The 22,058-nt window shown below is 36.1% G+C and overlaps 1 protein-coding gene across 1 annotated transcript in view; it reads right to left on the reverse strand.

Moving 5' to 3' along the window:
- The window catches only part of LOC114054252 (carbonic anhydrase-related protein), a 183,067-nt gene extending 162,587 nt beyond the window's left edge, over positions 1–20,480 (reverse strand). The window contains exon 1 of the mRNA XM_027877430.1: positions 20,301–20,480. Coding sequence (XP_027733231.1) covers positions 20,301–20,334 — 34 coding nt within the window. The 5' untranslated portion in view covers positions 20,335–20,480. The remainder of the gene's footprint in view (positions 1–20,300) is intronic.
- Positions 20,481–22,058: the final 1,578 nt, after the last annotated feature.

A 22,058-nucleotide genomic window follows, 5' to 3' on the forward strand; every position in this document is an offset into this window, starting at 1 on the left:
ATAACTGTAGTTCATTCTGCATGATACAATGACTTCTCTGACTCTATACTCAAATTCAGACTCTCCTCTTCCCCCTTCTATGACTCAGCATAGTCCATTGTTCACTTTTTTCTATATTTACTACTATAATATCTTTTTATCTTCCCTTGCCTGACCAAGATAAGTTCAAAAATTCTCCTCCCTTTCCCATGTCCCATTTAAATTACTGTCACTTGTCAGGCTCCAATTTTAACAAATACAGAGTCCCTTCTTTTCTCCTCCCTGGCAAGCAGTAATCACTCAATAATTGCTTGTTTCCTTCCTTCCTTCCTCCATCTCAAGGAGAAAAAACACAAACCCAGAGACTATCTCCTTTTATTCCCTCTATTGTTTATTAGTCAGTAATACCTGAGTTCAAATTTAGTCTCAGCCAGTACAAGCTGTATGATGCTGGGCAAATCTGTCAAACTTGGTGTGCTTCTGCTGTAAAATGGAGATAATAATAGCACCTACCTCATAGAATTGTTGTGAGGGTTGAATGAGAAAATATTTGTAAAGAACTTGACACATAGTAGGCACTTAATAAATGTTTATTCCAGGGGCAGTTAGGTGGCTCAATGGATAGAGCACCAGTCCTGGACTCAGGAGGACCTGAGGTCAAATCTGACCTCAGATACATGATACTCACTAGCTGTGTGATCCTGGGCAAGTCACTTAACCCTGATTGCCTCACTAAAAAAAAAAATTTTTTTCCCTTCCCAGTTGTAAATCTGACATTGATCCCTCATCCATGTCAGACTTCCAATAGACAATAGTGATACAATGGAAAGAGCATGGTGATTTAATGTTAGAAGAAATGAATTAAATCCTGTGATTCCATGGCTTACTATTTGTGTGGCTTTGAAAAGGTAGAAAAGGTCTTAGAGATTTAGTTCCTCATTTGTCAAATGCAGGCAAGATCACTTCTCAGATCTTTCCCATCTCTAAATCTCTCTCTTTCTATATGTGAGCCTAGCCCTTTCAAAATATTTAGACTTATTTCATTTGAATGCTGCATTTTTGTTTTACAGGTGGTTCAATCCTGGATTTTACAAAAGGAATGTATGGAAGTCATTGTTCAAAAGTCAATGTCCATTCATTCTGTAACATTATGCTTAACTTCATAAAATAATTTGCATATTTATACAAGCTATTTTTCTTTATTTTTTGATATAACATACTCCAGGCTCTTGTTTCATTTCTCATTATTTGTAAATAGTTCTAAGCAATTTTGACTGGTGCTTCTGAGTACATTGCTACTTGCAATATTTTCTCTTTGACTTGGCTGACCTAGAGCAGAGGTTGGCAAATTATGGCCCATGGGCCCAATTCAGCCTCCCACCTGTTATTGTAAGGCCTGCAAGTTAGAATGGATTTTACATTTTTTTTTAATGATTGAGGGGAAAAAAGAAAAATAATGTTTCATGATGTGAAAATTATATGAAATTCAAAATGTATTGTCCATAAATAAAGTTGTATTGAATAATAGCCATGCTCATTCCTTTACATATTGTTGATGGCCACTTTCATGCTATACAGGCAGAGCTGAAGAGTTGCAAGAGATAATATGTGGCACTCTCATCACTTTGCACTCCTGCTTGGCACACTACAAATCGTTGTGATGCAGTTACAACTCAACAGCCTTTTGAGTCCAATGTGTATAGCCATAAAGCAACATTTTGTTTTATTATCAGTGCATACCCATCATATAAAATCAAGAAAAGACAATTTGGAAGCTTTATTATTTTTGAGCTCAGTGCCAAAGATTGAATTTTTTCTAAATGAGAACTGTTTCAACTTCTATTAATGAACACTGAATGGCTTGGGAAATTAGCTTTTGCTGCAGCCTTGGTAATGTTTTTTAATTAATTCAACCTAAAATAACAGGCAAAACCATGCTTATACACAAAAGTTATACTGCAGTAAATCAATTTCATGACAACTAACAGTATTTGAATCAAAGTATTGTTCAGCTACTTTATACATTTCATGTGCTCTCAAAAGTTAAAACAAAAAATAAGATCTCCATTCCCAGACAAATTTGCAGTGGATCTATTTTCCAATCTCAAACTATAGCTCCAGGAGCATTTTTTAGACCTAAATGCAAGTGCAAAATAAATTTCCATTTTTCTAAATCCATTTAACTGTGCAATTGGGCAACTTCCCCCTATTCTTCAATTGGAAGTGATAAATCTATAATCATGCTAAAAAGTAAATATCAATAGAAGAATCTAATAGAATACTATAAATGCCTTCTAAGCAATAAATATGCTCAATCAAAACAGTATGTTCATGGATTGGTATCAGTATTTGATAGTACCTAATTTTGTGAAAGACATTTTCAAAGATGAGATATGTAAAATCTCATTACAGATCATCATTAACAGATGTACATTTGCAATCAATTTCAGTAATTAAACCTCAATTAGGCAATTTATCCCTGGCCAAAAAAAAAGAGAATTCCTTTCTTCTCATTAGTAGAACAATATAACAATAAAATACATTTTGTTATTGTTATTATTTTTATCATGATTATTTTTATATTTTAATGTCATCAATAAAAGTCAAAGAAATGTGTTTTTTCTCTCTCTATGTAGATATTTATATAATATCCTCAATTTTGCCTCTTGCCCACAAAGACTAAAATATTATCTGGCCCTTTACAGAAAAAGTTTGCCAACCACTAGCCTAGAGCTCAGAACCTCAATTTCTGGGTAAGCAAAAACTAGCGTTCCTTTCTGGTGGTGTCCTGCAATTCTATTCATCTGTATTGTTCCCCACTACTTCGAATACAACTTGTAAAAAAAGTTTTGTGCTTTCATAATTCATTATATTCATACTTTTTTATTATATTTTGAGAGGACAATGATTCTTTCCTTAGATAATGATTAGCTTAATCTAGATTATTTTTTTAAAACTCCATCTTCCAAGTCAATCAGTTCACTTTGTAGAGTTCTTATATAATCTTCCAGTTTTGCTCTAGACATTGTTCTAATATTTCTTGTATCAGGGTTTTACTTTTTTTTAGTTCTGCTCAGTCAGTCCATTTTTAGTTCTTCAATCCATTTTTTAGGATATTCAATTGTTGTGCTGATTTTCCAGTTTCTATTCTAAACTATTAAATATAATTTTGACTTTTTCATTATAAACTATAATTTCACAACAATTCATTTATGATGCTTTTAAACTATTACTGATGTTTTTGTGCCCATGCCATTCTCCTTTCTGAGATTCTAATTGTAGTTGTTGCAAAATTATTCTCTTCTTGTTGAAATTTATTCTTATGGTTTTTTACCCAATAGCATTTTGTCCTTCACATTAGAAAATATGTGCTTACATTTACATGAGATTACATGTAAAGGTGTGGGGCACAGTCCCTTCCAGACTTAGATCATCTGTATCTGAATATAAAGGGACCAGGAATAAACAAGTAGCAGAAATAATGTCATAGACTACTGGGCTTATACTATTTCTATGCCTTTTCTAAGCCTCCTCATCTCCTTGTGCAAAGAATTAGGGTATGAAAACAGAACTCCAAACTCTAAAGCTGTCTGGGAATTACTAAACATTTGGATTTAAAAGCAATAGCAACCTATCTGTCTGCTGTGATTGGGACTTTGGACGAGCTTCACTGTAGGTGGAATAGAAGGAGGCATGGGAGTCCATCAGCTGGCCACAACTCTTACTAAGTCTGATCTCACATTATATACCCTTGCCTAAAGTTTGAATACTATATCCTTGTAAGCTAAGTAAACCTATTCTTTTATACTTCCCTTGCTTATATTCTGTCAGTCATTTCCAACATTTCAATGGACTGGAGCCTCCTACACCACCCATCCCACAGGAATGAGACCAGTGTCAGCAGTAGCAACGTGATGACATCTCTATAAGACATCAGTGGCCCTATGGTGTTGTAGGTATCAGTGTCTTGTTTTGATATAAGCATAAGTTGTTCTACCATGAGTGTCCCTTGACCACTTGTGTTCCATATATAGCACCTTCTCTAGGCCAACTCTCCCAAACTCCTCTTGAGGTGACAGGCAACTGTTTCCAGGGATGACTGAGTACTCCTACCTTTATGGTTATATGGGTAACCCTAGAGATTTGGGAATTCTACTGCTGTTGATCGTGAACTCTCATTGAGTAGTTTTCCCTCCCAATATAAATTAACCAGTTAACATCTTACCAGTAGCAGTTAACTAGTTGATATCAATTAGTGGAAGGGAAGGGAAGGAGAAAAGAAGAGGAAAGAAAGAGAAAGGAAAACCACTGTATCATAAAATGACAGTCAAGTAAAACAAATATTGGCCACATCCAAAACTGCATTTCTTATTCTGAATATTAGCGCCTTATCTCTATGTCATGCGGAGAGCAAAATTCTTCATTGTATAATCATGGTTGATCATTTAGTTGATCAGCATTCTTAAGTCTTTTATAATTGTTTGTTTTTACAATATTGATGTTGTATAAATTGTTCTGGTTCTGCTCACTTTACTCTGCATCAGTTCATACAAGTATTCTCATTTCTTTCTGAAACTTTCTTCATTTATTACAGCCAAAGAGTGTTGTACTACATTCATATGTCATAATTTGTTCAGTTATTTCCCATTTGATGAATACACACTTAATTTCCAATTATTTACCTGCTCTGACTAGCTTTTAAAGATAAACACATTGATGGAACTTAATGAGTCATAACTTTAGAAGTAAAGACCCACAGTATATTTTGAACCTGGGGGCTCTGTCTGCATGGGGACCTGTACTACAAGGTGTATGTGCCCTATATTTGCATATTTATATCCTCTATTTTGTTACTAGCCTTTCTGTGGGGATTTTATTGTGCAGATTTTTTCCCTTTTCTCTTTTCATGGTTGTTAATACTTTATATGGTATATTTCTTGAAATTCTGAAGGGATTTGGAGGAGCTAGACTTACATATAACTTCTTACTGAGATATTTTGCCAGAAGTGTACCACTGACAACAAAAAACATACCCAATACTAATTTCATACATTATTAAGGGCATAGAAGTAAAATTCTAAATGAAAAGTTAACACAGGGGCAGCTAGGTGGCACAGTAGATAAAGCACCGGCCCTGAAGTCAGGAGGACCTGAGTTTGAATCCGGCCTCAGACCAAACACTTGACACTTACTAGCTGTGTGACCCTGGGCAAGTCACTTAACCCAAATTGCCAAAAAAAAAAAAAAGAAAGAAAGAAAGAAAAATAAATATAAATGCTTTAAAAAAGTTAACACGATTACAAAGGAGTTAGATTTAAAAAAAAATAGTAGGGGGCATGGATATGCCACACTAATGGAAAAGAACAAATGGAATATACAGATAAAATATAAGAATTTTAGAGACATGAAATGAATGCTGAAGAGCTAATTTTATCAATTTTGGAGCAATCTAAACAATGATATCAAGAAATTTCCCTTTTAGCCAAGTGCACGTGGAACATTTTTTAACAGACCATACTCTTTGGCATAAACAACTTACAAATAAATTCAAAAAATAAAAATTTTAAACAATAATTTTATTGGTCATGATGTAATAAAGACATATAGTGTAATGAAGAATACCTAGGTTTAAATCCTAGCTTTCAGATGACCAGGGGAAAGTAAATCTCTGTGAGACTTAGGTAATTCTCTAAAACTGTGTTTTATGTGGGTTGTAATCTGTGTGGTTAGAGTTCCCAGACTCATGAAATCACATATCCTTAAAGTATTAATATAATCTAACAACAACAAAAAATAATATGTTGAATAGTTATAAGAGTTGATGGAGACAAAAGTAAATTGTTAAATAATGCTTAGCTCAAAGTCCAAATTAGAGAAATAAGAATTTTATTAAAGAAAATAATAGAACAGTGAAAATTTATGAGAAAGAGATAAAAACAATTCTCAAAGGCAAATTTATATGCCTAAATGCTGGCATAACAAAGAGTAAAAAGAAATAGAAGGTTAATGGGTTGAATTTAAAGCATAAATAATGGGAATTTTAAAAAAAATTAATGACCAAAAGCAATTATAAAAAAGTCATCAAAACTAAAGGAGAAATTGACAAAGTTAAAAATATAGAAACAATTTAATAAATAAATACTTCTGGGCATATATTTCAAAGAGGTCAGAGATGGAAAGAAGTGCCTATATATAACCTAATATTTATAGCAGCTCTTTTTTTTTAGCAACAAAGAACTAGAAACAAAATATGTGACAACTGATAAGGAGTTGACTAAACAAATTATGGTGTATGAATATAATAAAATATTACTCTTCAATAGGAAATGATGAATATGAGAAGTACAGGAAATCATGGGAAGACTTACATAAATTGATACAAAATAATCAGAATAGAGAAAATAATATGCAGAATGACCATAACAATGCAAATGAAAAGAAAAAATGAATTTTGTGTAATTGAAATGACTGAGTTTGTTCCCAAAGAAGTGATTAGAAAAACATCTCCCTCCCTTCCTGGCAGAGGTGGGAAACTATAGACACAAAACATTTCATATACTGCCAGACTCGGTTGATATAATTATTGACTTTGTCAAAGAGCTCTTTGTTGCCTTTTTTTTGTTACCAGGAATAATTCTCTGAGTATTGGAGGAAGAAGGGTTATATGCAAAAGTGAAAGGGTTGTAAGTATACACATGTACACACACACACACACACACACACACATACGGCTTTTTAAAAAACAAATGCACCCTTTTCTTCAAATCTGAATTGCCCCAAAAAATCTGGGCTGTCTACCCTTACCTATTCCTAGAAGTTTTCAGGTAGAGCCTAGATACATAATGTTACATGGTAACATGGATGCTATAGGGGAAAAAACCCTTTGGAATGAAGAGCTTTGACTAAATTACTTCTATGGTTTCTTTGAACTCTAAGATTCTATGTGTTTCAGCAGCCTGACCTGACTAAATAATTAAAACATGGTCTGGGGTCCAAAGTAGAATTCAGAGATTTTTCTGTTCTGACATTGAACATTCTATTATCCAAGTGGGTCCATTCAACTTATCTAATATTCAGCCATTCACATTTGCAACCAACCCTGTGAATTGTAAAGTGCTTGTTTTATAATCAACACAATTATGGAAAAATTCCAGCATATTTTGTGTAAAATATTTCCATATTATTCAAGACTTTGTGCAATGAGAAGGAACAAGAAAAGTGAATATAATTCACAACACAATCAATACTTCTAATGTTAATGATGCACAGCATAAATACGTTATGATTCAGGCTCCATGATGAGTCCTCACTGAATATTATTTTTAATGTTTTAACCAGTGATAAGGAAAAAAGCCTATATTGGTCCTGTGTACATGTATGTGTGCATGTATGCATGTATATATATACACATATGCGTATGTACACACATAGATATGTGTGTATTTGGCACCTTTATACAGAAGCAAGCTACTTTTCCCAATCTCTACAAAGGGCTTAAACTACAGCATTAGAGATTTAAGTTAAGACATGGAAGAGTTTCCTGCCTGGATGTATTGCTATTACTCTGTCTCTCTGACTTTGTCTGCTTATCTGTCACTGTCTCTGTCTCTGTCTCTGTCTCTCTGTTTCTGTCTGTCTGTCTTTGTCTCTATCTCTCTGTCTGTCTGTCTCTGTCTCTCTCTCTGTCTCTCTCTGTCTCTCTCTTTCTCTCTCTCTGTCTCTCTCTCTCTGTCTCTCTCTCTCTCTCTGTCTCTCTCTCTCTCTGTCTCTCTCTCTGTCTCTCTCTCTCTGTCTCTCTCTCTCTCCCCCCCTCCCCCTCTCTCTCTCTCTCTTTTCCACATCCTAATCAGGACTTTATTTCACACAGTCAAAAAGTCAAAAAAGTCACATGGTCAAAAAGACCCACGTTTAAATCCTGCCTCACATTCTTACTTGATCTGTGAGCCTGACCAACTCACAATCTTTCCCAGACTTGATTTCCTTGTCTATAAAATGGAGATAATAATAGTACCTACTTCACAGGGTTGTGGTGAAGATCAAACAAAATAATATATGAAAAAAAATTGCAAACTTTAAAGCACTACATAAATGTTAGCTATTACTGCCTATGTCTTTAGACAATTCAGTTAATTTCTCCTTTATGAATTTTGATGCTATGCCATTTGGAACCTATAAATTTAATATTGATATTGATTTATTGTCTATGGTTCTTTTAAACATAACATAATTTCCTTGCTTACTGATATTATGATTTTTTATTCTTACTCTTACTCTTTTTCTTCACATGACACATAATAAATTTTATTCTAGTCTCTCTTTTAGAGTGTATTTTTTTTTGCTTTTCTAGATATATTCCAAGCAATACATTATGAGGTTTTGTTTTCTTATCAGTTCTGCCACTCTCTTGCTTTATTGGATTAATATCCATTCATTTTTAAAATTATGAGTTTTATATTTTTCTCCATTTTCTCTAGTTTTGATATTTTAAGAAATGTTTTTATTCCTCCTTCCTCTTTTAAGTGGATATGTTGTCCCTGGTACTAGCTTTGCCTAGACTATTTTGATGCAGTCCTAGTCCCACCCACTCTCTCTTCCCTCTCCATTTCCTTTCCCATTTCCTAATCATGAATGAGGTAAAACTGGTCCTTAGTCTTTTGTGCATGCCTTTGGTCTTCTGTGAAGTCTTTTCAGTTTGGCCTTAATGATGCCTTATTGTTTTCCACAGTTATGGAACTGTCACATTTGGACACTATTGTTTCTTTATCCTAAGTATTATTTGAGGAAATAGCTGAGAAACTTAAGATAAAATTGGAAAAAGCAGCTAGACCTGAGTGCATGCAGAGTTTCAGATATTACTGAGACATTAAGGAATGATATGCTTTGGGCATTTGTAGATATAAGTCTGGAGCTCAAACAAGAAGCCAGAACTAAAATAGAGAGAGAGACAGAGAGAGACAGACAGAGAGAGAGAGACAGAGAGAGAGAGATGTGTGATCATCTACATAGAAAATAGGTGAAGTTGTAAGAGTATATGAGATTACTGAGAAAGAATATAGAAAATGGAACATTTTCTACAGGGCCATGGATGGACACAGGAAACTTTTTAAGATAGAAAATGGAGGTGGGTGAGTCATGTAATCAGAATGAGAGACAATGAATGGATTAAGGCCCCACGTGTAAGATAGGTACCCTTGAAATATAAAAAAGAACAAGAAAAAAGGACTTTATCAAGTGGGAAAATTTTAAGGAAACATGAGCAAAAATTACAGAGAATAAGAAAACATAGAATAGGGATTGTGATCTGTACCAGTAGGCATCTATGAAATCAAAGTATAATAAATTCTATGGTACATGGATACTTTTGCAAGACATTTTGCTGATAAGTTCTAACAATTTCAAATGTACCTTTATTTCAAGAACCACTACTTCTTCCAATTCTAACAATCCAATTTATTTTTTAGTTTTGTTGGTATGTTTTGTTTTTTACAGTACAAATATTTACAGATTACTCCCATTTCATGAGAAGTTCTTGTAACAAAATAAAACGATTAGCAAAAGTAATAACATAGTGAGCTCATTTTAAAATGCATACATTTCATAACCATAGCACCCCTCCACCTCTCTATTTTTTAAAATAAGAGAAATCTATTTTCTCTCCCTCTAACCCACTCATTCCATTGGAAAAGAAAAGAAAATCAAATTAAATTTCTTCTAGCAAATATACATAGTCAAACAAGACAAATTCTCTTGATGGTTTTATATATGACTCATTCTTCAACCTAAATCAGTCACTCCTTTGTTATGGATAATTTCATCACTGGTCCTCTGGAATGATGGATGAGTATTTTACTGTTCATAGTTCTTACAGCTTTCAAAGTTGTTTGCTTTTATAATGATGTTGCCTTGCTCATTTCATTCATCAGTTTATAAAAGTCCTTACAATTATTCATTTTTATAATATTGATATTATAGCATAAATTATTCTTCTGCTCACTTCACTCTACCTTGGCTTATATGTCTTTCCATGTCTTTTTGAGATCATTTATTTCTTATAGCACAATAGTAATCTTTTACATTCATATGCTACAACTTACCCAGCCCTTTCTCAACTTATGAGCAGTCATCCAATTTATGGGATTATAGATTTAAAGCTAAAAGCAACTTTGAAGTCATTGAGACTAATCTTGTCATATTAGATGAGGAAACTGAAGCCCAGAGAGTTGAAGTGCCCAAAGTCATACTATAATTGCAGAGCAGGGAGTCAAACCTAGGTCCTTTGACTCCCAAACTACTTTCCTTTCACCAGATTTAAGAAAAGGACTTATAAATCTGAATAAGGTTCAAAGGAAATGGACATAGAAGTATTTTTGTTTTTGATTTATCATCAGATTTTAATCCAGATATACAATGTACCATAGATATTCCCAGGTTTTGAATGGACATCTGGGCATTTCCTTCCCCAAAGGTTAATGTAGTCACCAATTTTAAAACATCAAATCAAAATTTTCCTTGAATTTCATTTAAGTAGATTGATCTTATCACTGATCCATTAACTTAAATTATATCACTCCATGTGTGAATCAAAAAATAATGTAGGCCCTAGAAAACTGAATCCTTTTTGTTCAGATAAGCAACATTATTGTTTGACAGCATTTGTCATGAAGCTGACAATCCCTAATTGGAGTTTCTGGGAAGGATCTGTTTTTTTCTCTCCTTAGTTGTACTCTCTGGGTTTCCAAATCTCTCTTCTACAACAAGCTTTCTTTGATGCTTGTAGATAAGACTCAGTAATAGCTCACCCACAATGAACTGTTTTCCTGGATATTCATATCTAATAAAAATTCAAGCTTCTATTAATACCTCCAAATGATCTCAATACCAGTGTGCAAAATGCTTTCTTTACTGTTGTCAGAGCTACACCTTATGTTGCAACAGAAAGAGCTCAGCTTCACAACCATTTCTCAAGAAGTCAAGTGAGTGACAGGAGTAAAGACTCATGAAATTTCACTTGTACAGAAGAAATATCCAATCCATGTATCAAAACAAAGCAAAGTAGAATTCATTTAAGAGGGAGATATTTCATAGAACATGAAAATTGGAGATGATTTTCAAATTATCTGGTATAATACAGTCATTTTAATCAAAAGCATATTAAGCATATATACACATGCCAGATACTGTGCTAGGTACTAAGGACACAAAATCAAAAGTCAAGCAGTCCCTGCCTTCAAGGAGCTTACATTCAAATTGCAGAGAGAAGATATAAATATTACACACACACATACACACACACACACACATTAGTATATGAAATATAATACAAAATTTTGCAGATAAGGATAGTGAGATCCAGATGGGGTAGTGAATTTCTTGTGCTAAGAAATGAACTTTTTAGAGGACTCAGGGTAACAAGGGAATCTACCCTTTCCCCTGAAATCACACAGCTACGTACAACTCAAATCACCAGTTACAGGCAAAGTGTAGGATTGTTCCATTGTGTTGGGGTTCTTTCTCTTACCAACCCTCCAGTCCCTCTCCCACTTGCCCCAACAATATGTTGCAGTGGAAAAGTAACTAGATTGGGCATCATTGGACTTAGGTTTAAATCTTGTCTCTCCCATTTTGTATGACCTTGGGCAAGTCTCTTGCCATCTTTGAGTCTAAGGTTCTTTATGTATAAAATTAGGTTGAAGGACTTAGATTAAATAATCTCTAAAGTTCCTTCCTACTCTAAATGTATGATCCTCTGCTTGGCCCACTTGTTTCATGACTATTTCTGATCTGAATACTTTTAGCTCTCTACTTGGCCCAGTGACTACTTGCTGTTCAAATGTTGCTTTGATCCATTACCCTTCCTGGTGCTGCATTGTTCTTTGCAATACATGGTTCACCATAGGCCCACTTGGTTATATAATCTCAGCTCCAAGGGAGTCTGTGTGTGGCCAGCTGATTCCTCTGTCTTCAAACTCGTATCTCTGGCTCTCCTGGTATTTCAAATCTACAGCTTCTTTTAAAGGCCAAACTCCAATGTCAACAAGTAATTAGGATTTACTAAGTGACTATTATGTGCCAAGCAATGTGCTAGGCACTGAGGAGGCAGAAAAAGGCAAAAAAAGAAAAAGTAGTCCCTGTTTTCAAGGAGCTCACAATCTAATGGGGAAGGTTACAGCTGAGGCTTGAAGAAAGCCAAAAAAGTCAGGAAGAGGAAATAAAAAGGGGGATTTAAAAAAAAAAGAGTCTGGGCATGAGAGAAAGTCAGGGAAAATGTCCAGAATAAGAGATAGAGTGTCTTGTGTGAAGAAAAACAAAGAGATCAATATCATTGGAGCATAGAGTACTTATAGTAGAGTATTGTATAAGATGAGTGGAAGGGTAGATGGGAGGAGGGGCAGATTATAAAGCAGTTTAGAAGCTGAGATACTTTTAGAATTTTATTTTTTTTGTCCTAGAGGTCATTGGAAAGTCACCAGAGTTTATTGACATGCTCAGACCTGCTCTTTAGGAAGATTACTTTGACAGCTGATTGAAGAATGGGCTAGAGTGAGGAGAGACTTGAAGCAGTGAGACCAACTAGCAGATTATTGCAATAGTCCAGGTATAGAATCATGAGGGCCTTTACCAGGATAGAGATAAGGGGCATACATGAGAAATGGTGTAAAATTAGAGATGGCAGGATTTGACAACTAATTTAGGTATGGAGAGTGAGAGAGAGACTAAGGAATTGAGGACGATACCTCACATGTGTTACTGGGAGGATGATAGTGCCCCCAAGATTAATAGAGAAGTCAGGAGGAGAAGGGAGTTTGGGGAACATCATAATGAGTTCAGTTTTGGATGTGTTGAGTTTAAAATGTCTAAGGGACATCCAGTTTGAATAGTCCAATAAGCAGTTGGAAATATAAGACTGAAGCTCAGGAGGAAAGTAGGGGTTAAATAGATCTGAGAATTAACATCATAGAAATTATAACTGAATGTATAGGAGCTGATGGAATCACCAAGTGAAATAGTATAGAAGAGACTAGGACCCAATCCAGAGGTGTAGGGGAAAATCATGGTTTGTGGTCACAACCAGAATGAAGATCCAGCACAGGAGATTGAGAAGCAGTGGTCATATAGGTGGTAGGAGAACCAGGAAAGAATAGTGTCACTATAATCTAGGGAACAGAGAATGATTGGTAGTGTCAAAGACTGTAGAGAGATCATGAAGAAACGACAATTGACGTCATTAGATTTAGCAAATAAGAGACCATTGATAAATGGTGAGAGTAATTTCAGTTGAAAAATGTCATTGTAATACAGACTGCAGATAGCTCAGAAGAGAGGCAGGGGAAAGGAAGTGGAGGCACTGATCTGGAAACCTTTTTCAAGAGGTTTGGTCATATAAATAAATAGAAGTACAGAATGATAACTGATGGGAAAAGAGAGATCAACAGAGGGTTTTTGAGGTTGAGGAAAACATAGATATGTTTGTGGGCACCGGGAAGCAGGGAATAGAGGGGAGAGATTGAAAATTAATAAGAGAACTGGGATGAGAAAGGGGACGATCTGCTAGAAAAAAACAGAATAGAATGGGATCAATTGTGCATGTAGAGAGGATTGTTTTGGCAAGGAGAAGGGTCATCTTTACATGTAAGACAGGGATGAAGGAAGAAATAGTGGGGGAAAGCTTCTGAGTCATGTGAGATGAGGAGGAGGGGGAAGGGAGGAAGGAGCTCAAATAACCTCAGTTTTCTTCAGTGAAATATGAGGCAAGATTCTCAGCTGAGAAGGTGGGGAGGAGGAACAATGGAAAGTTTGCAGAAGGTTGAAAAAATTTAGAAAAGTTGCTATGTTAACAGTAAATTGTTTAGAAAGGTGTAAAAAGGATTATCTTGCCTTGTGAGAGACTAAGATTTTATAAATTAAATTTGTACTATACTTTGTCAACACGGTTTCATGGTTTTCTCCAGCTTTATTCAGCAACAAGAGTAGAAGCAAAGACAGTGGATAGTGGGAGTAGCCAAAGGTTGGTGCTTGGCAGGATAAAATAGGTGTTAAGATAAAGGGCAAAGGACTTGGGAGAAGAAAATAGTGTACATTTGATTTGGTTCACCAAGAGGGCAATGGGGGAAGGAAAAGAGTGTAGGTAGCCAAAGTTGGGGTAATGGTCTGGGTAGGAATTGAAGAATGGAGGGACTAGAGGTCACAATGAAGATGAAGAATAAGTCTTGGGGTTGCAAGAAAGAAGGAAAGGTAGAATAACAACAAATTATGATCAGATAAAATAATTTTGAAGTTCACAAACATGGAAGTGGTACATTTGTGAGTTAGGGCAAGATCCAAGATATGACCATTTCTGTATCTATCTGAGATGGGCATGGAAAAAAGAGTCATAGGAAGAATTAAGAGTTAAGAGATTTGAAGGATTATCAATATTCATGTCAAAGTCCCCTGGCATGAGGGCAGCAATTGGGGAACAGAGAAAGATTGTGAGCCAGGCATTGAATTCATTGAGGAAGGAAAGAGACTATTCTGGAGGACCAGTAGACAACAGTCATCAAAATGTTGATTAGGTCATAAATCTGGATTGAACGAACCTCAAAATTTCCTGAATGATATTTGTAGAGGGAGAACCTGGAAGAGGCAATGGGGAGCAAAATAGCGTATGAGTAAAAGTGTAACAAGTATTTCAAAGGATGGCCAGGGAAGCTTGTCATCATGAGGCACCCAGGCGTAAATGCACAAACACAGAGGAGCAAGAAATGAAGTCAGAAGAGGAAAGTTAGTTTGTTACTTATGGACCAGGAATTCCAGAGAGCACAGTGGAAGAAGTAGGGAGTTTTTGAGAGCAATGTTGCAGAATTTGGATTGGTGGATGTTGGAATAAGGGAATAGTCAATGGGGGAGTGGAGAATGTGCTCTGAACAATGGCAGCCAAGGTTCAGAATCACTGGGTTGGGGAGGATTGGCTGGATGGAAATTTGTTAAATATCAAGAAATGAATTCATGTAGGTTGCTATTTTCATGAAGGTTTTTCTCTATGGGTAGAGACCTCTCAAGTGTCTAACTGAAAGGGGGATGAAGGGAATAGGATAAGTAACAGACTCAGGTAGGTGGAGGGAGCACAATGATGTTAGTAAAGTTCCCTCCTTCCTCATGCAAGGACTAGTAGAGGGAGTACAATGGAACAATATCTCCATGCACGAGTGAAGTCAAAATTTTAGCCCAGTCCTTTGATTTTTCTGATACCCAAGTTGCAATGTACTTGTGAGCATATGTGCTGAAGTCAACATTGTTGAATAATTTCCCGGTAGTCAATGGGTTTATAACTTCCTCAACCAAGTTAACCAATTAAAACAAGTAACCACCCATGTGTTATGATTTAAGGGTTTCTAATAGTTAAATAAGACAAATCAAGAAACTAGAGCCATGGTCTTCTAACTGGACAGAGTCCCAGAGCAACACAGGGAACTCACAGAGCGCCTTAGGATATTTAAATTTTAAGGGCATTAAATTTCTTGCCTTCTCAATGTGTGGGAGAGGGGCTAACAGAAGGGAGAGAATTTGGAATTAAAAAATTTTAAATGAATGTTAAAAATAAATTAATTTTTAAATGACATTTAAAATTTTTACCTAATTACTTAATAAATAACATGTTAGGTATTTCTTTTGGCCTAGGAGCACTGTGAAAAAATCACTGGGACACTAAGTGGTATAAACTGAGAAAGTTTGGAAATCTCTGATCCCGGGGTTGATTGATGTTGCTGAGGGTTTTAAGAGAGAAAATGGAGAGCAGAAAGAGTATGTTAGTTCATAAAGAAAAAATAAGGGAATGGAACTTACTATTTATCATAATTGGGGTTCATGAGAAGAAAAGTATATTAATATGGAGGAAAAAGTGGTAGGGGTAGGCATCAGATGGATTTTGATTTTTTTCTGAAACAAACAAAGGAGGGCTGAGCACACAGGCTGATTTATAAACAAAGAATTTGGAAACTCAATAGGAAAACAGGAGGAAATAGGGAGAGGGAATGTTAAGATGGGGGGCAATACCAGGGAGGGAGTAGTTACAAGCAAAACAAACTTTGACTTTAAGGAATGGATCATGAAGAGGGTATTAAAAGAAGGGGGAGATAAAAACCAGTAATGAAGTCTGGGTGAGGAGAAGAGAGGAAGGAATAGTAGAAGCAGATTGCTTCAGTTATAAAACATTGTTGTTAATTACATTTATTCTGTTTCACTGACTTCATCTTTGTGTAAAGACGTTTGTGTGATCCCACTCCCTCAGGACCAGATCAAGTACATTTTACCCATCACAAGCTTCCAGTTCCCAATAAGGGTTTAGAGTCCACAGACTGTCCTTTCCATTTTAGGGGCCCAGTGATCAGTACTTCAGTTCTCTAGAACTACTTCCTATTGAATTCACTTTTACAATAGGATATTCATTTCAAAGATATAACAAGAATAAACATTTCCCCCAATACCTCAAGGGCATAACCCCCTACCCTTGCCCCTTTGATAGGGGGAAGGACAGATTAGGCCCATGTTTCACTCTCAGGGGTAGAGCTATGTTGTTACATAGCATTGATCCCACCAAGTTCATGTCCAAAGTCATCATCAAAGCCTTCTGCCAGGCTGGAGCCTTGGAATCCATACTATCTATCTCAAGACATTGCTGTTAGGTTGCTTGCAACATCTCACTTGGATTCTGAGATTCCCAGATCTCTATGGCTTTCATTCATGCTAAGTTAGGCCATTTTAAAACACAACAGTTCTTCAGCTATAAAACCAATGGGAAAAAGCTACTTCTTAACTCCATCAGAAAGCCAATGTACTCTATCCATGAATGTTTCAGTTCTCCATTCTCCTTGCATATTCCACATGAGTAATTCCATCTTAAGTGGTACAGGTATATGTCAAACCTCAATTATATTTGTAAAGACAGTTGTGGAGTACTAAGTGAGGAAAAGTGACCATGAAAAAAATCTTTACAGAAAATTTCTCTGATATGGGTCTGAAATGCAAGATTTATAAGGAACTTATTCAAATATATAAGGATGGCAGCCATTCCCCAATAGCTAAATTGGTCAAGGGATATAAGAATGAAGTTCTCTTGCTGTTTTTTTTTAATTAACAAGAATTTGTTTTTCCCTCTTATTTCTCTCAATAAAAAGAGAAAGAAAACCTCATAACAAATATGCATAGTCAAGCAAAACAAATTTCCACATTAGAGATTCCACAAATATATATCTCATTCTACATGTCAAATGTATTACCTCTGGGTCCCAAGACTGGTTGTATGCTTTATCATCAGAACTCTAGAACCATGGTTGATAATTGCATTGATAATTACATTTAGCACAGTGCCTAACACATAGTGGGCTCTTAATAAATGTTTGTTCACTGATTCTTCTCATTTCACCCTGCAACAGTTCATACAAGTTTTGCCAGTTTTCTCTGAAAGTGTTCTTTCATTTTTTCTTGAAGTACAATAGTTTCCCATTAAATTCATATACCATGATTTATTCAACCATTCCTCTATTAATGGGAACCCCCTTAGTTTGCAGTTCTTTGCCACTACAAAAAGTGCTACTCTAAATATTTTTTTAACATAGACATATTTTTCCTTTTCTTAAAAAATTTATTTAGGGTATAGGCCAAGCAATGATACTGCTATTAGATAGGGTCAAATTGTATGCACCATTTAGTAATTGTTTTAAGTATAGTCCAAATTGCTTTCTGGAATAGCTGAAACAATTCACAGCTCCACCAATAGTACATTAGAGTGCTTGTTTTCTAGCAACCACTCAAACATTTGTCATTTACCTTTTTTGTCACCTTTGCCAATTTAATCAGTATAAATAGAACCTCAAAGTTGCTTAAATTTGCATTCTCTAATTATTAGTGATTTGGAGTATTTTTTTATATGACTATTGATAGCTTACATTTCTTTCCACTGCACACCTATGCCTGCATTGAGTCAGGTAAGTCATAGAGTGCTGAGACTGGAGTCAGGAATATCTGAGTTCAAATCTGACCTCCGGTACCTAATAGTTGTATGACCCTGGACAAGTCATTTAACCTCTCTCAGCCTCAGTTTCCTCACCTGTGAAATAGAGATAAAAACAGCTTCTACCTCTCAGGGTTGTTGTGAGGATAAAATGAAATAGTATATGTAAAGCACTTAGCACAGTGCCTGGCACATCGTAGGAGCTATATAAATGTTTAATGTCTTTCCTTTCCTTCCTCCTTACTCCCTTCTCAGGGGTAGAGAGAATTCCCAGCATCTGTTAAGGTTCAACTTAAGTACCACCTGTTACAGAAATCCAAGCCTGATCCTATCCACCTCCCAGTCACTACTCTTCTCCCCCAGGAAATAACTTTAAATACATTTTCCATTTAATTGTCCATGTGCATACTACCACCTCTTGCAAAAAAAAAAAAAATGAAAGATCCTTGAGGCCAAGAACCAATTTACTTTTGTCCCCAGTACATAGCAGTGTCTACTATTAGCAGGCACTTAATGAATACTTATTAAAGTATTGAATTGAATTGGATTTCCAGTGACACATTACTCCCCCTTTACATAATCTATGTTTTTGCTTAACTATACTATGCCCCAGTTTCATCCTATCCTCTCCAGTCTTCTTGCATTTTCATGGTCCATCCTGCATAGAGTTAATTCCCCCCCCCCATATCTCTGCCTGCTAAATCCCTCCCTTACTTCAGTGCTTCACATAAATGCCACCAGAAATCCTTTATTCTAGTCCATAACTTGTCCACAGATACTTATTTAGCCCCCAAAGTAGTTATGGTGCCACTTGCAACAATATTGTTTTCTGCTATAATTACATTGCTAATATAGAGTAGTTTGGTTACCTTCTGGTTAAATAGACTTTAGAGGATACACATGGATAATTAACAATATTGGGAAAAAATATCCTGGTCTGTGTAGAGGAAGAAGGAAATGTAGATGTATAGAACCACTGGGCTGAGGGCACTGAAAAAGCTGAAGGTATTGAATGAACCAGGAAAGCTGGTTTTGTAAACCTAGAAATACTTGGATTTGTTGTTGTTCAGTCATTTAAGTCCTGTCCAATTCTTTGTGATCTTATTTGGGATTTTCTTGGCAATGATATTGAAGTGATTTGTCATTTCCTTCTCCAGCTCATTTTATAGATAAGGAAACTGAGGCAAAGTTGAGTGGTTAAATGACTGGCCCTGGGTCACACAGCTACTAAGTGTCTGAGGCCACATTTGAACTCAGGAAGATACTGAAGTTTGAAAGCATGTTAGCTGGGGAGATACAAAGCACAGAACTGGAGTTCAATCAGATCATTTATTTGCTACTTAAAGAGATCTTCTTAGACAGTCTTATTTTAATTGTTTAAATAATCTTTAAAGAAGAATCTGGAAACACCATCCATTTGAGTCCCTAACAGAGTCCAATGCTTGTTAGGACCTGTTTACCAAGTTTCCTAAAAACATTACAGAAATACGTTTTCTCATGCACTGTACTGCTAACAATCATAATACCAACTATTTGACAATAGCTTTGAAATATAAACCACCTCAGTGAATTCTATTTTTATACAGCCATAGAATTTTAGAGTTGGAAGAGACTCCTGTGGTCTTCTACTCCAACCCACACCTAAACAATATCCCCACTACTGTATACCCAAGTATACCCAGTTATTGAGATTCTGCTTGAAGACCTGCAAAGATGAAAGGCTCTCAACCATCCAAGGGAAGCTATTCCATTTGGGAATAACTCTAGTTGTTAGAATGCTGTTCTCAAGATCAAAGCTAAATTTGTCTCTTTGTAACTTCTACCTGCAGCATATGCTCTGGAGATATTCTCCCAGTCCCCACTGGCATTGGAAGCAGGCTACTACTATGTCACCACCTTAAAATTCTAGGAGTAGGGGGCAGCTAAGTGGCACAGTGGATAAAGCATCAGCCTTGGAGTCAGGAGGATCTGAGTTCAAATACGACCTCAGACACTTGACACTTACTAGCTGTGTGACACTGTGCAAGTCACTTAACTCTGATTGCCTCACTAAAAAGCCAAAAAAAAAAAAAAAGAAAAATTCTAGGAGTAGCCTTGAGGGTTCAAGAGGTGACTTTGTAATTCTGTAGCTAATGACACCCACCGGTGTGCTTTCTCTTGTCAATTAATTAGCCAGTCTTAATTAGCTTATAGAAACAGTCAACTGTGGTCTATAGAAACAGAAACTGTGGTAGTATAGTTGGTACAAAATATCCCTGAAAAGTCCTCAAGATGTTCCCCTTAGATGTAGTATTGTTCTTCTGCTAGGTACTCTGTAGTGCCTTGAATTTACCTTTCCTCATCACATCCATGCTGTCCTCTATCATCAGCTTTCCATGGACATTATTCCTAGGCTGCTAGTGTAAAGTCCGAGATTTCTCTGGAAGCTTCAAAACTCACAAGGTCTTCCTCAGTGGAGGAGGAGGACCAAGGCTGAAGACAAGTCTCTTTTCCTCCCCACATAATTCCTTCTCAGGAGTTTAACTGTACTTTCCTCATCACTCCTTCATATTCTAGGATTTAGAACTGATCTGCTATTTACACAAAGCCCACAGTGCATACTCAAGTCTCCTCAAGCAATCTGAACAGACTTCTTATCAAACCTAGTTGAAGTGCCTAGTTTACCTCCTTCTTACACTTCTGATTGCTCAAGTTAATTGAAATGAGTTCTCATCTAACAAAGATGTCAGGGCATAGTGTTACTTACTTTAAGTGGGAAGGAGAGATTTGATTGATTGACTCAAATTAACCCTATTCTTAAACACCCATTACTCCTGGGGTTTGGTTTCCTTACTTATATGGTGTATAATCCTTTTTATTACCCCAACTTATCCTGTGTTTTCTTGTTGACTCTACTCTTTGAGAGTTATTAGAAAGGAGTAAATACCTCAGTCTTCCTGGGTTTCAGTTTCCTCATCTGTAAAAAGAAAGAAGTGGGACTAGATGCCTCCAAAAGTAATAAGCACCAGAGGGAAGATTTTAACCCAGGGCATCTGACTACAAAGACAGCATTCATCCTCAGATGCCACACTGCCTTCTTGACCCAGAAGAATAAACCTAATCCCTCTTCCACACAAAAGCCCTTCAGATACTTACACAGTTCTCGTTTCTATTTTTAAGTCTTCTCTAGACTAACCACCCCTAAGTCCTTCAACCAGTCCTCATGTGGCATCAACTCCAATCCCTTTACCATGCTGGTTGCCCTTCTCTGGACAGTCTCATCTTAGCAAAAATTAATCTAATCCAAATTCCTAACCTTTTCATTTGTAGGGTTCAAAGAGAATACTTAATTTTTCTCTTCCTTGGGTTATTGCTATAGCTTTAGAGTCTTTATTTCTGTAATAAGTGCCTGAGTAGAACCTTTTGTTTGTGATTCCTCAGCTCTATTTGGGGGCTGTTTGATGGAAACCTTTTGTTTCTCTCGGTAACTGTGGGAACACAGGCTTGGCTGTGCTTAGAGCCTTCCTAAGGAGAACTTTTTGTCTCTTGGCTACTTGCAAACAAAGATTAGTCTGTAGTCTGGGTCCCCTGACAAAAACCATTTGTCTCTTGGTATATGTGGAACTCCAGGCCTGTCTGTTTGTTGTAGGGACCAGAACACAGCTTACTTCCTTTTCTCAAAGCTTCTCTACTTACTGATGGTTATTTCAGGATCCTGAATGACATTGTTTTGGACAAAAATGTAGTTTCTCATGAACACAAACTGAAAAGGGGATTTCTTTAGTGAAATATATGGTCGATACTAATTTAAGTTTTCTGGGAGATAACTAGGTAAAGAGTTTAAGCAGAGCAGAAAGAAACCAAATGGAACACTTCTAACAGGCAATGTGTGTGTTTCAATGAAGTTCAAAGAGTATAGTAAACAAGAAAACTTAAGAAGAATTGGGATAAGGAAAAGGAGTAAATATCTGATAGTTGACAAGATATCTAAGATGGTCTTCCCTCCCTAAGAAAGCACAGTACAATGAAAGCAAGGCTTTGTGTTTGAAATTGTATGTTTAACAGGGAAAAAAGTCGCATTCTTGGGTGGTTATTTTGATTAATATCTGAC

The sequence above is a fragment of the Vombatus ursinus genome, unplaced genomic scaffold, assembly GCF_900497805.2.
Source record: "Vombatus ursinus unplaced genomic scaffold, bare-nosed wombat genome assembly UNPS02014812.1, whole genome shotgun sequence".
Lineage (NCBI taxonomy): Eukaryota > Metazoa > Chordata > Mammalia > Diprotodontia > Vombatidae > Vombatus > Vombatus ursinus.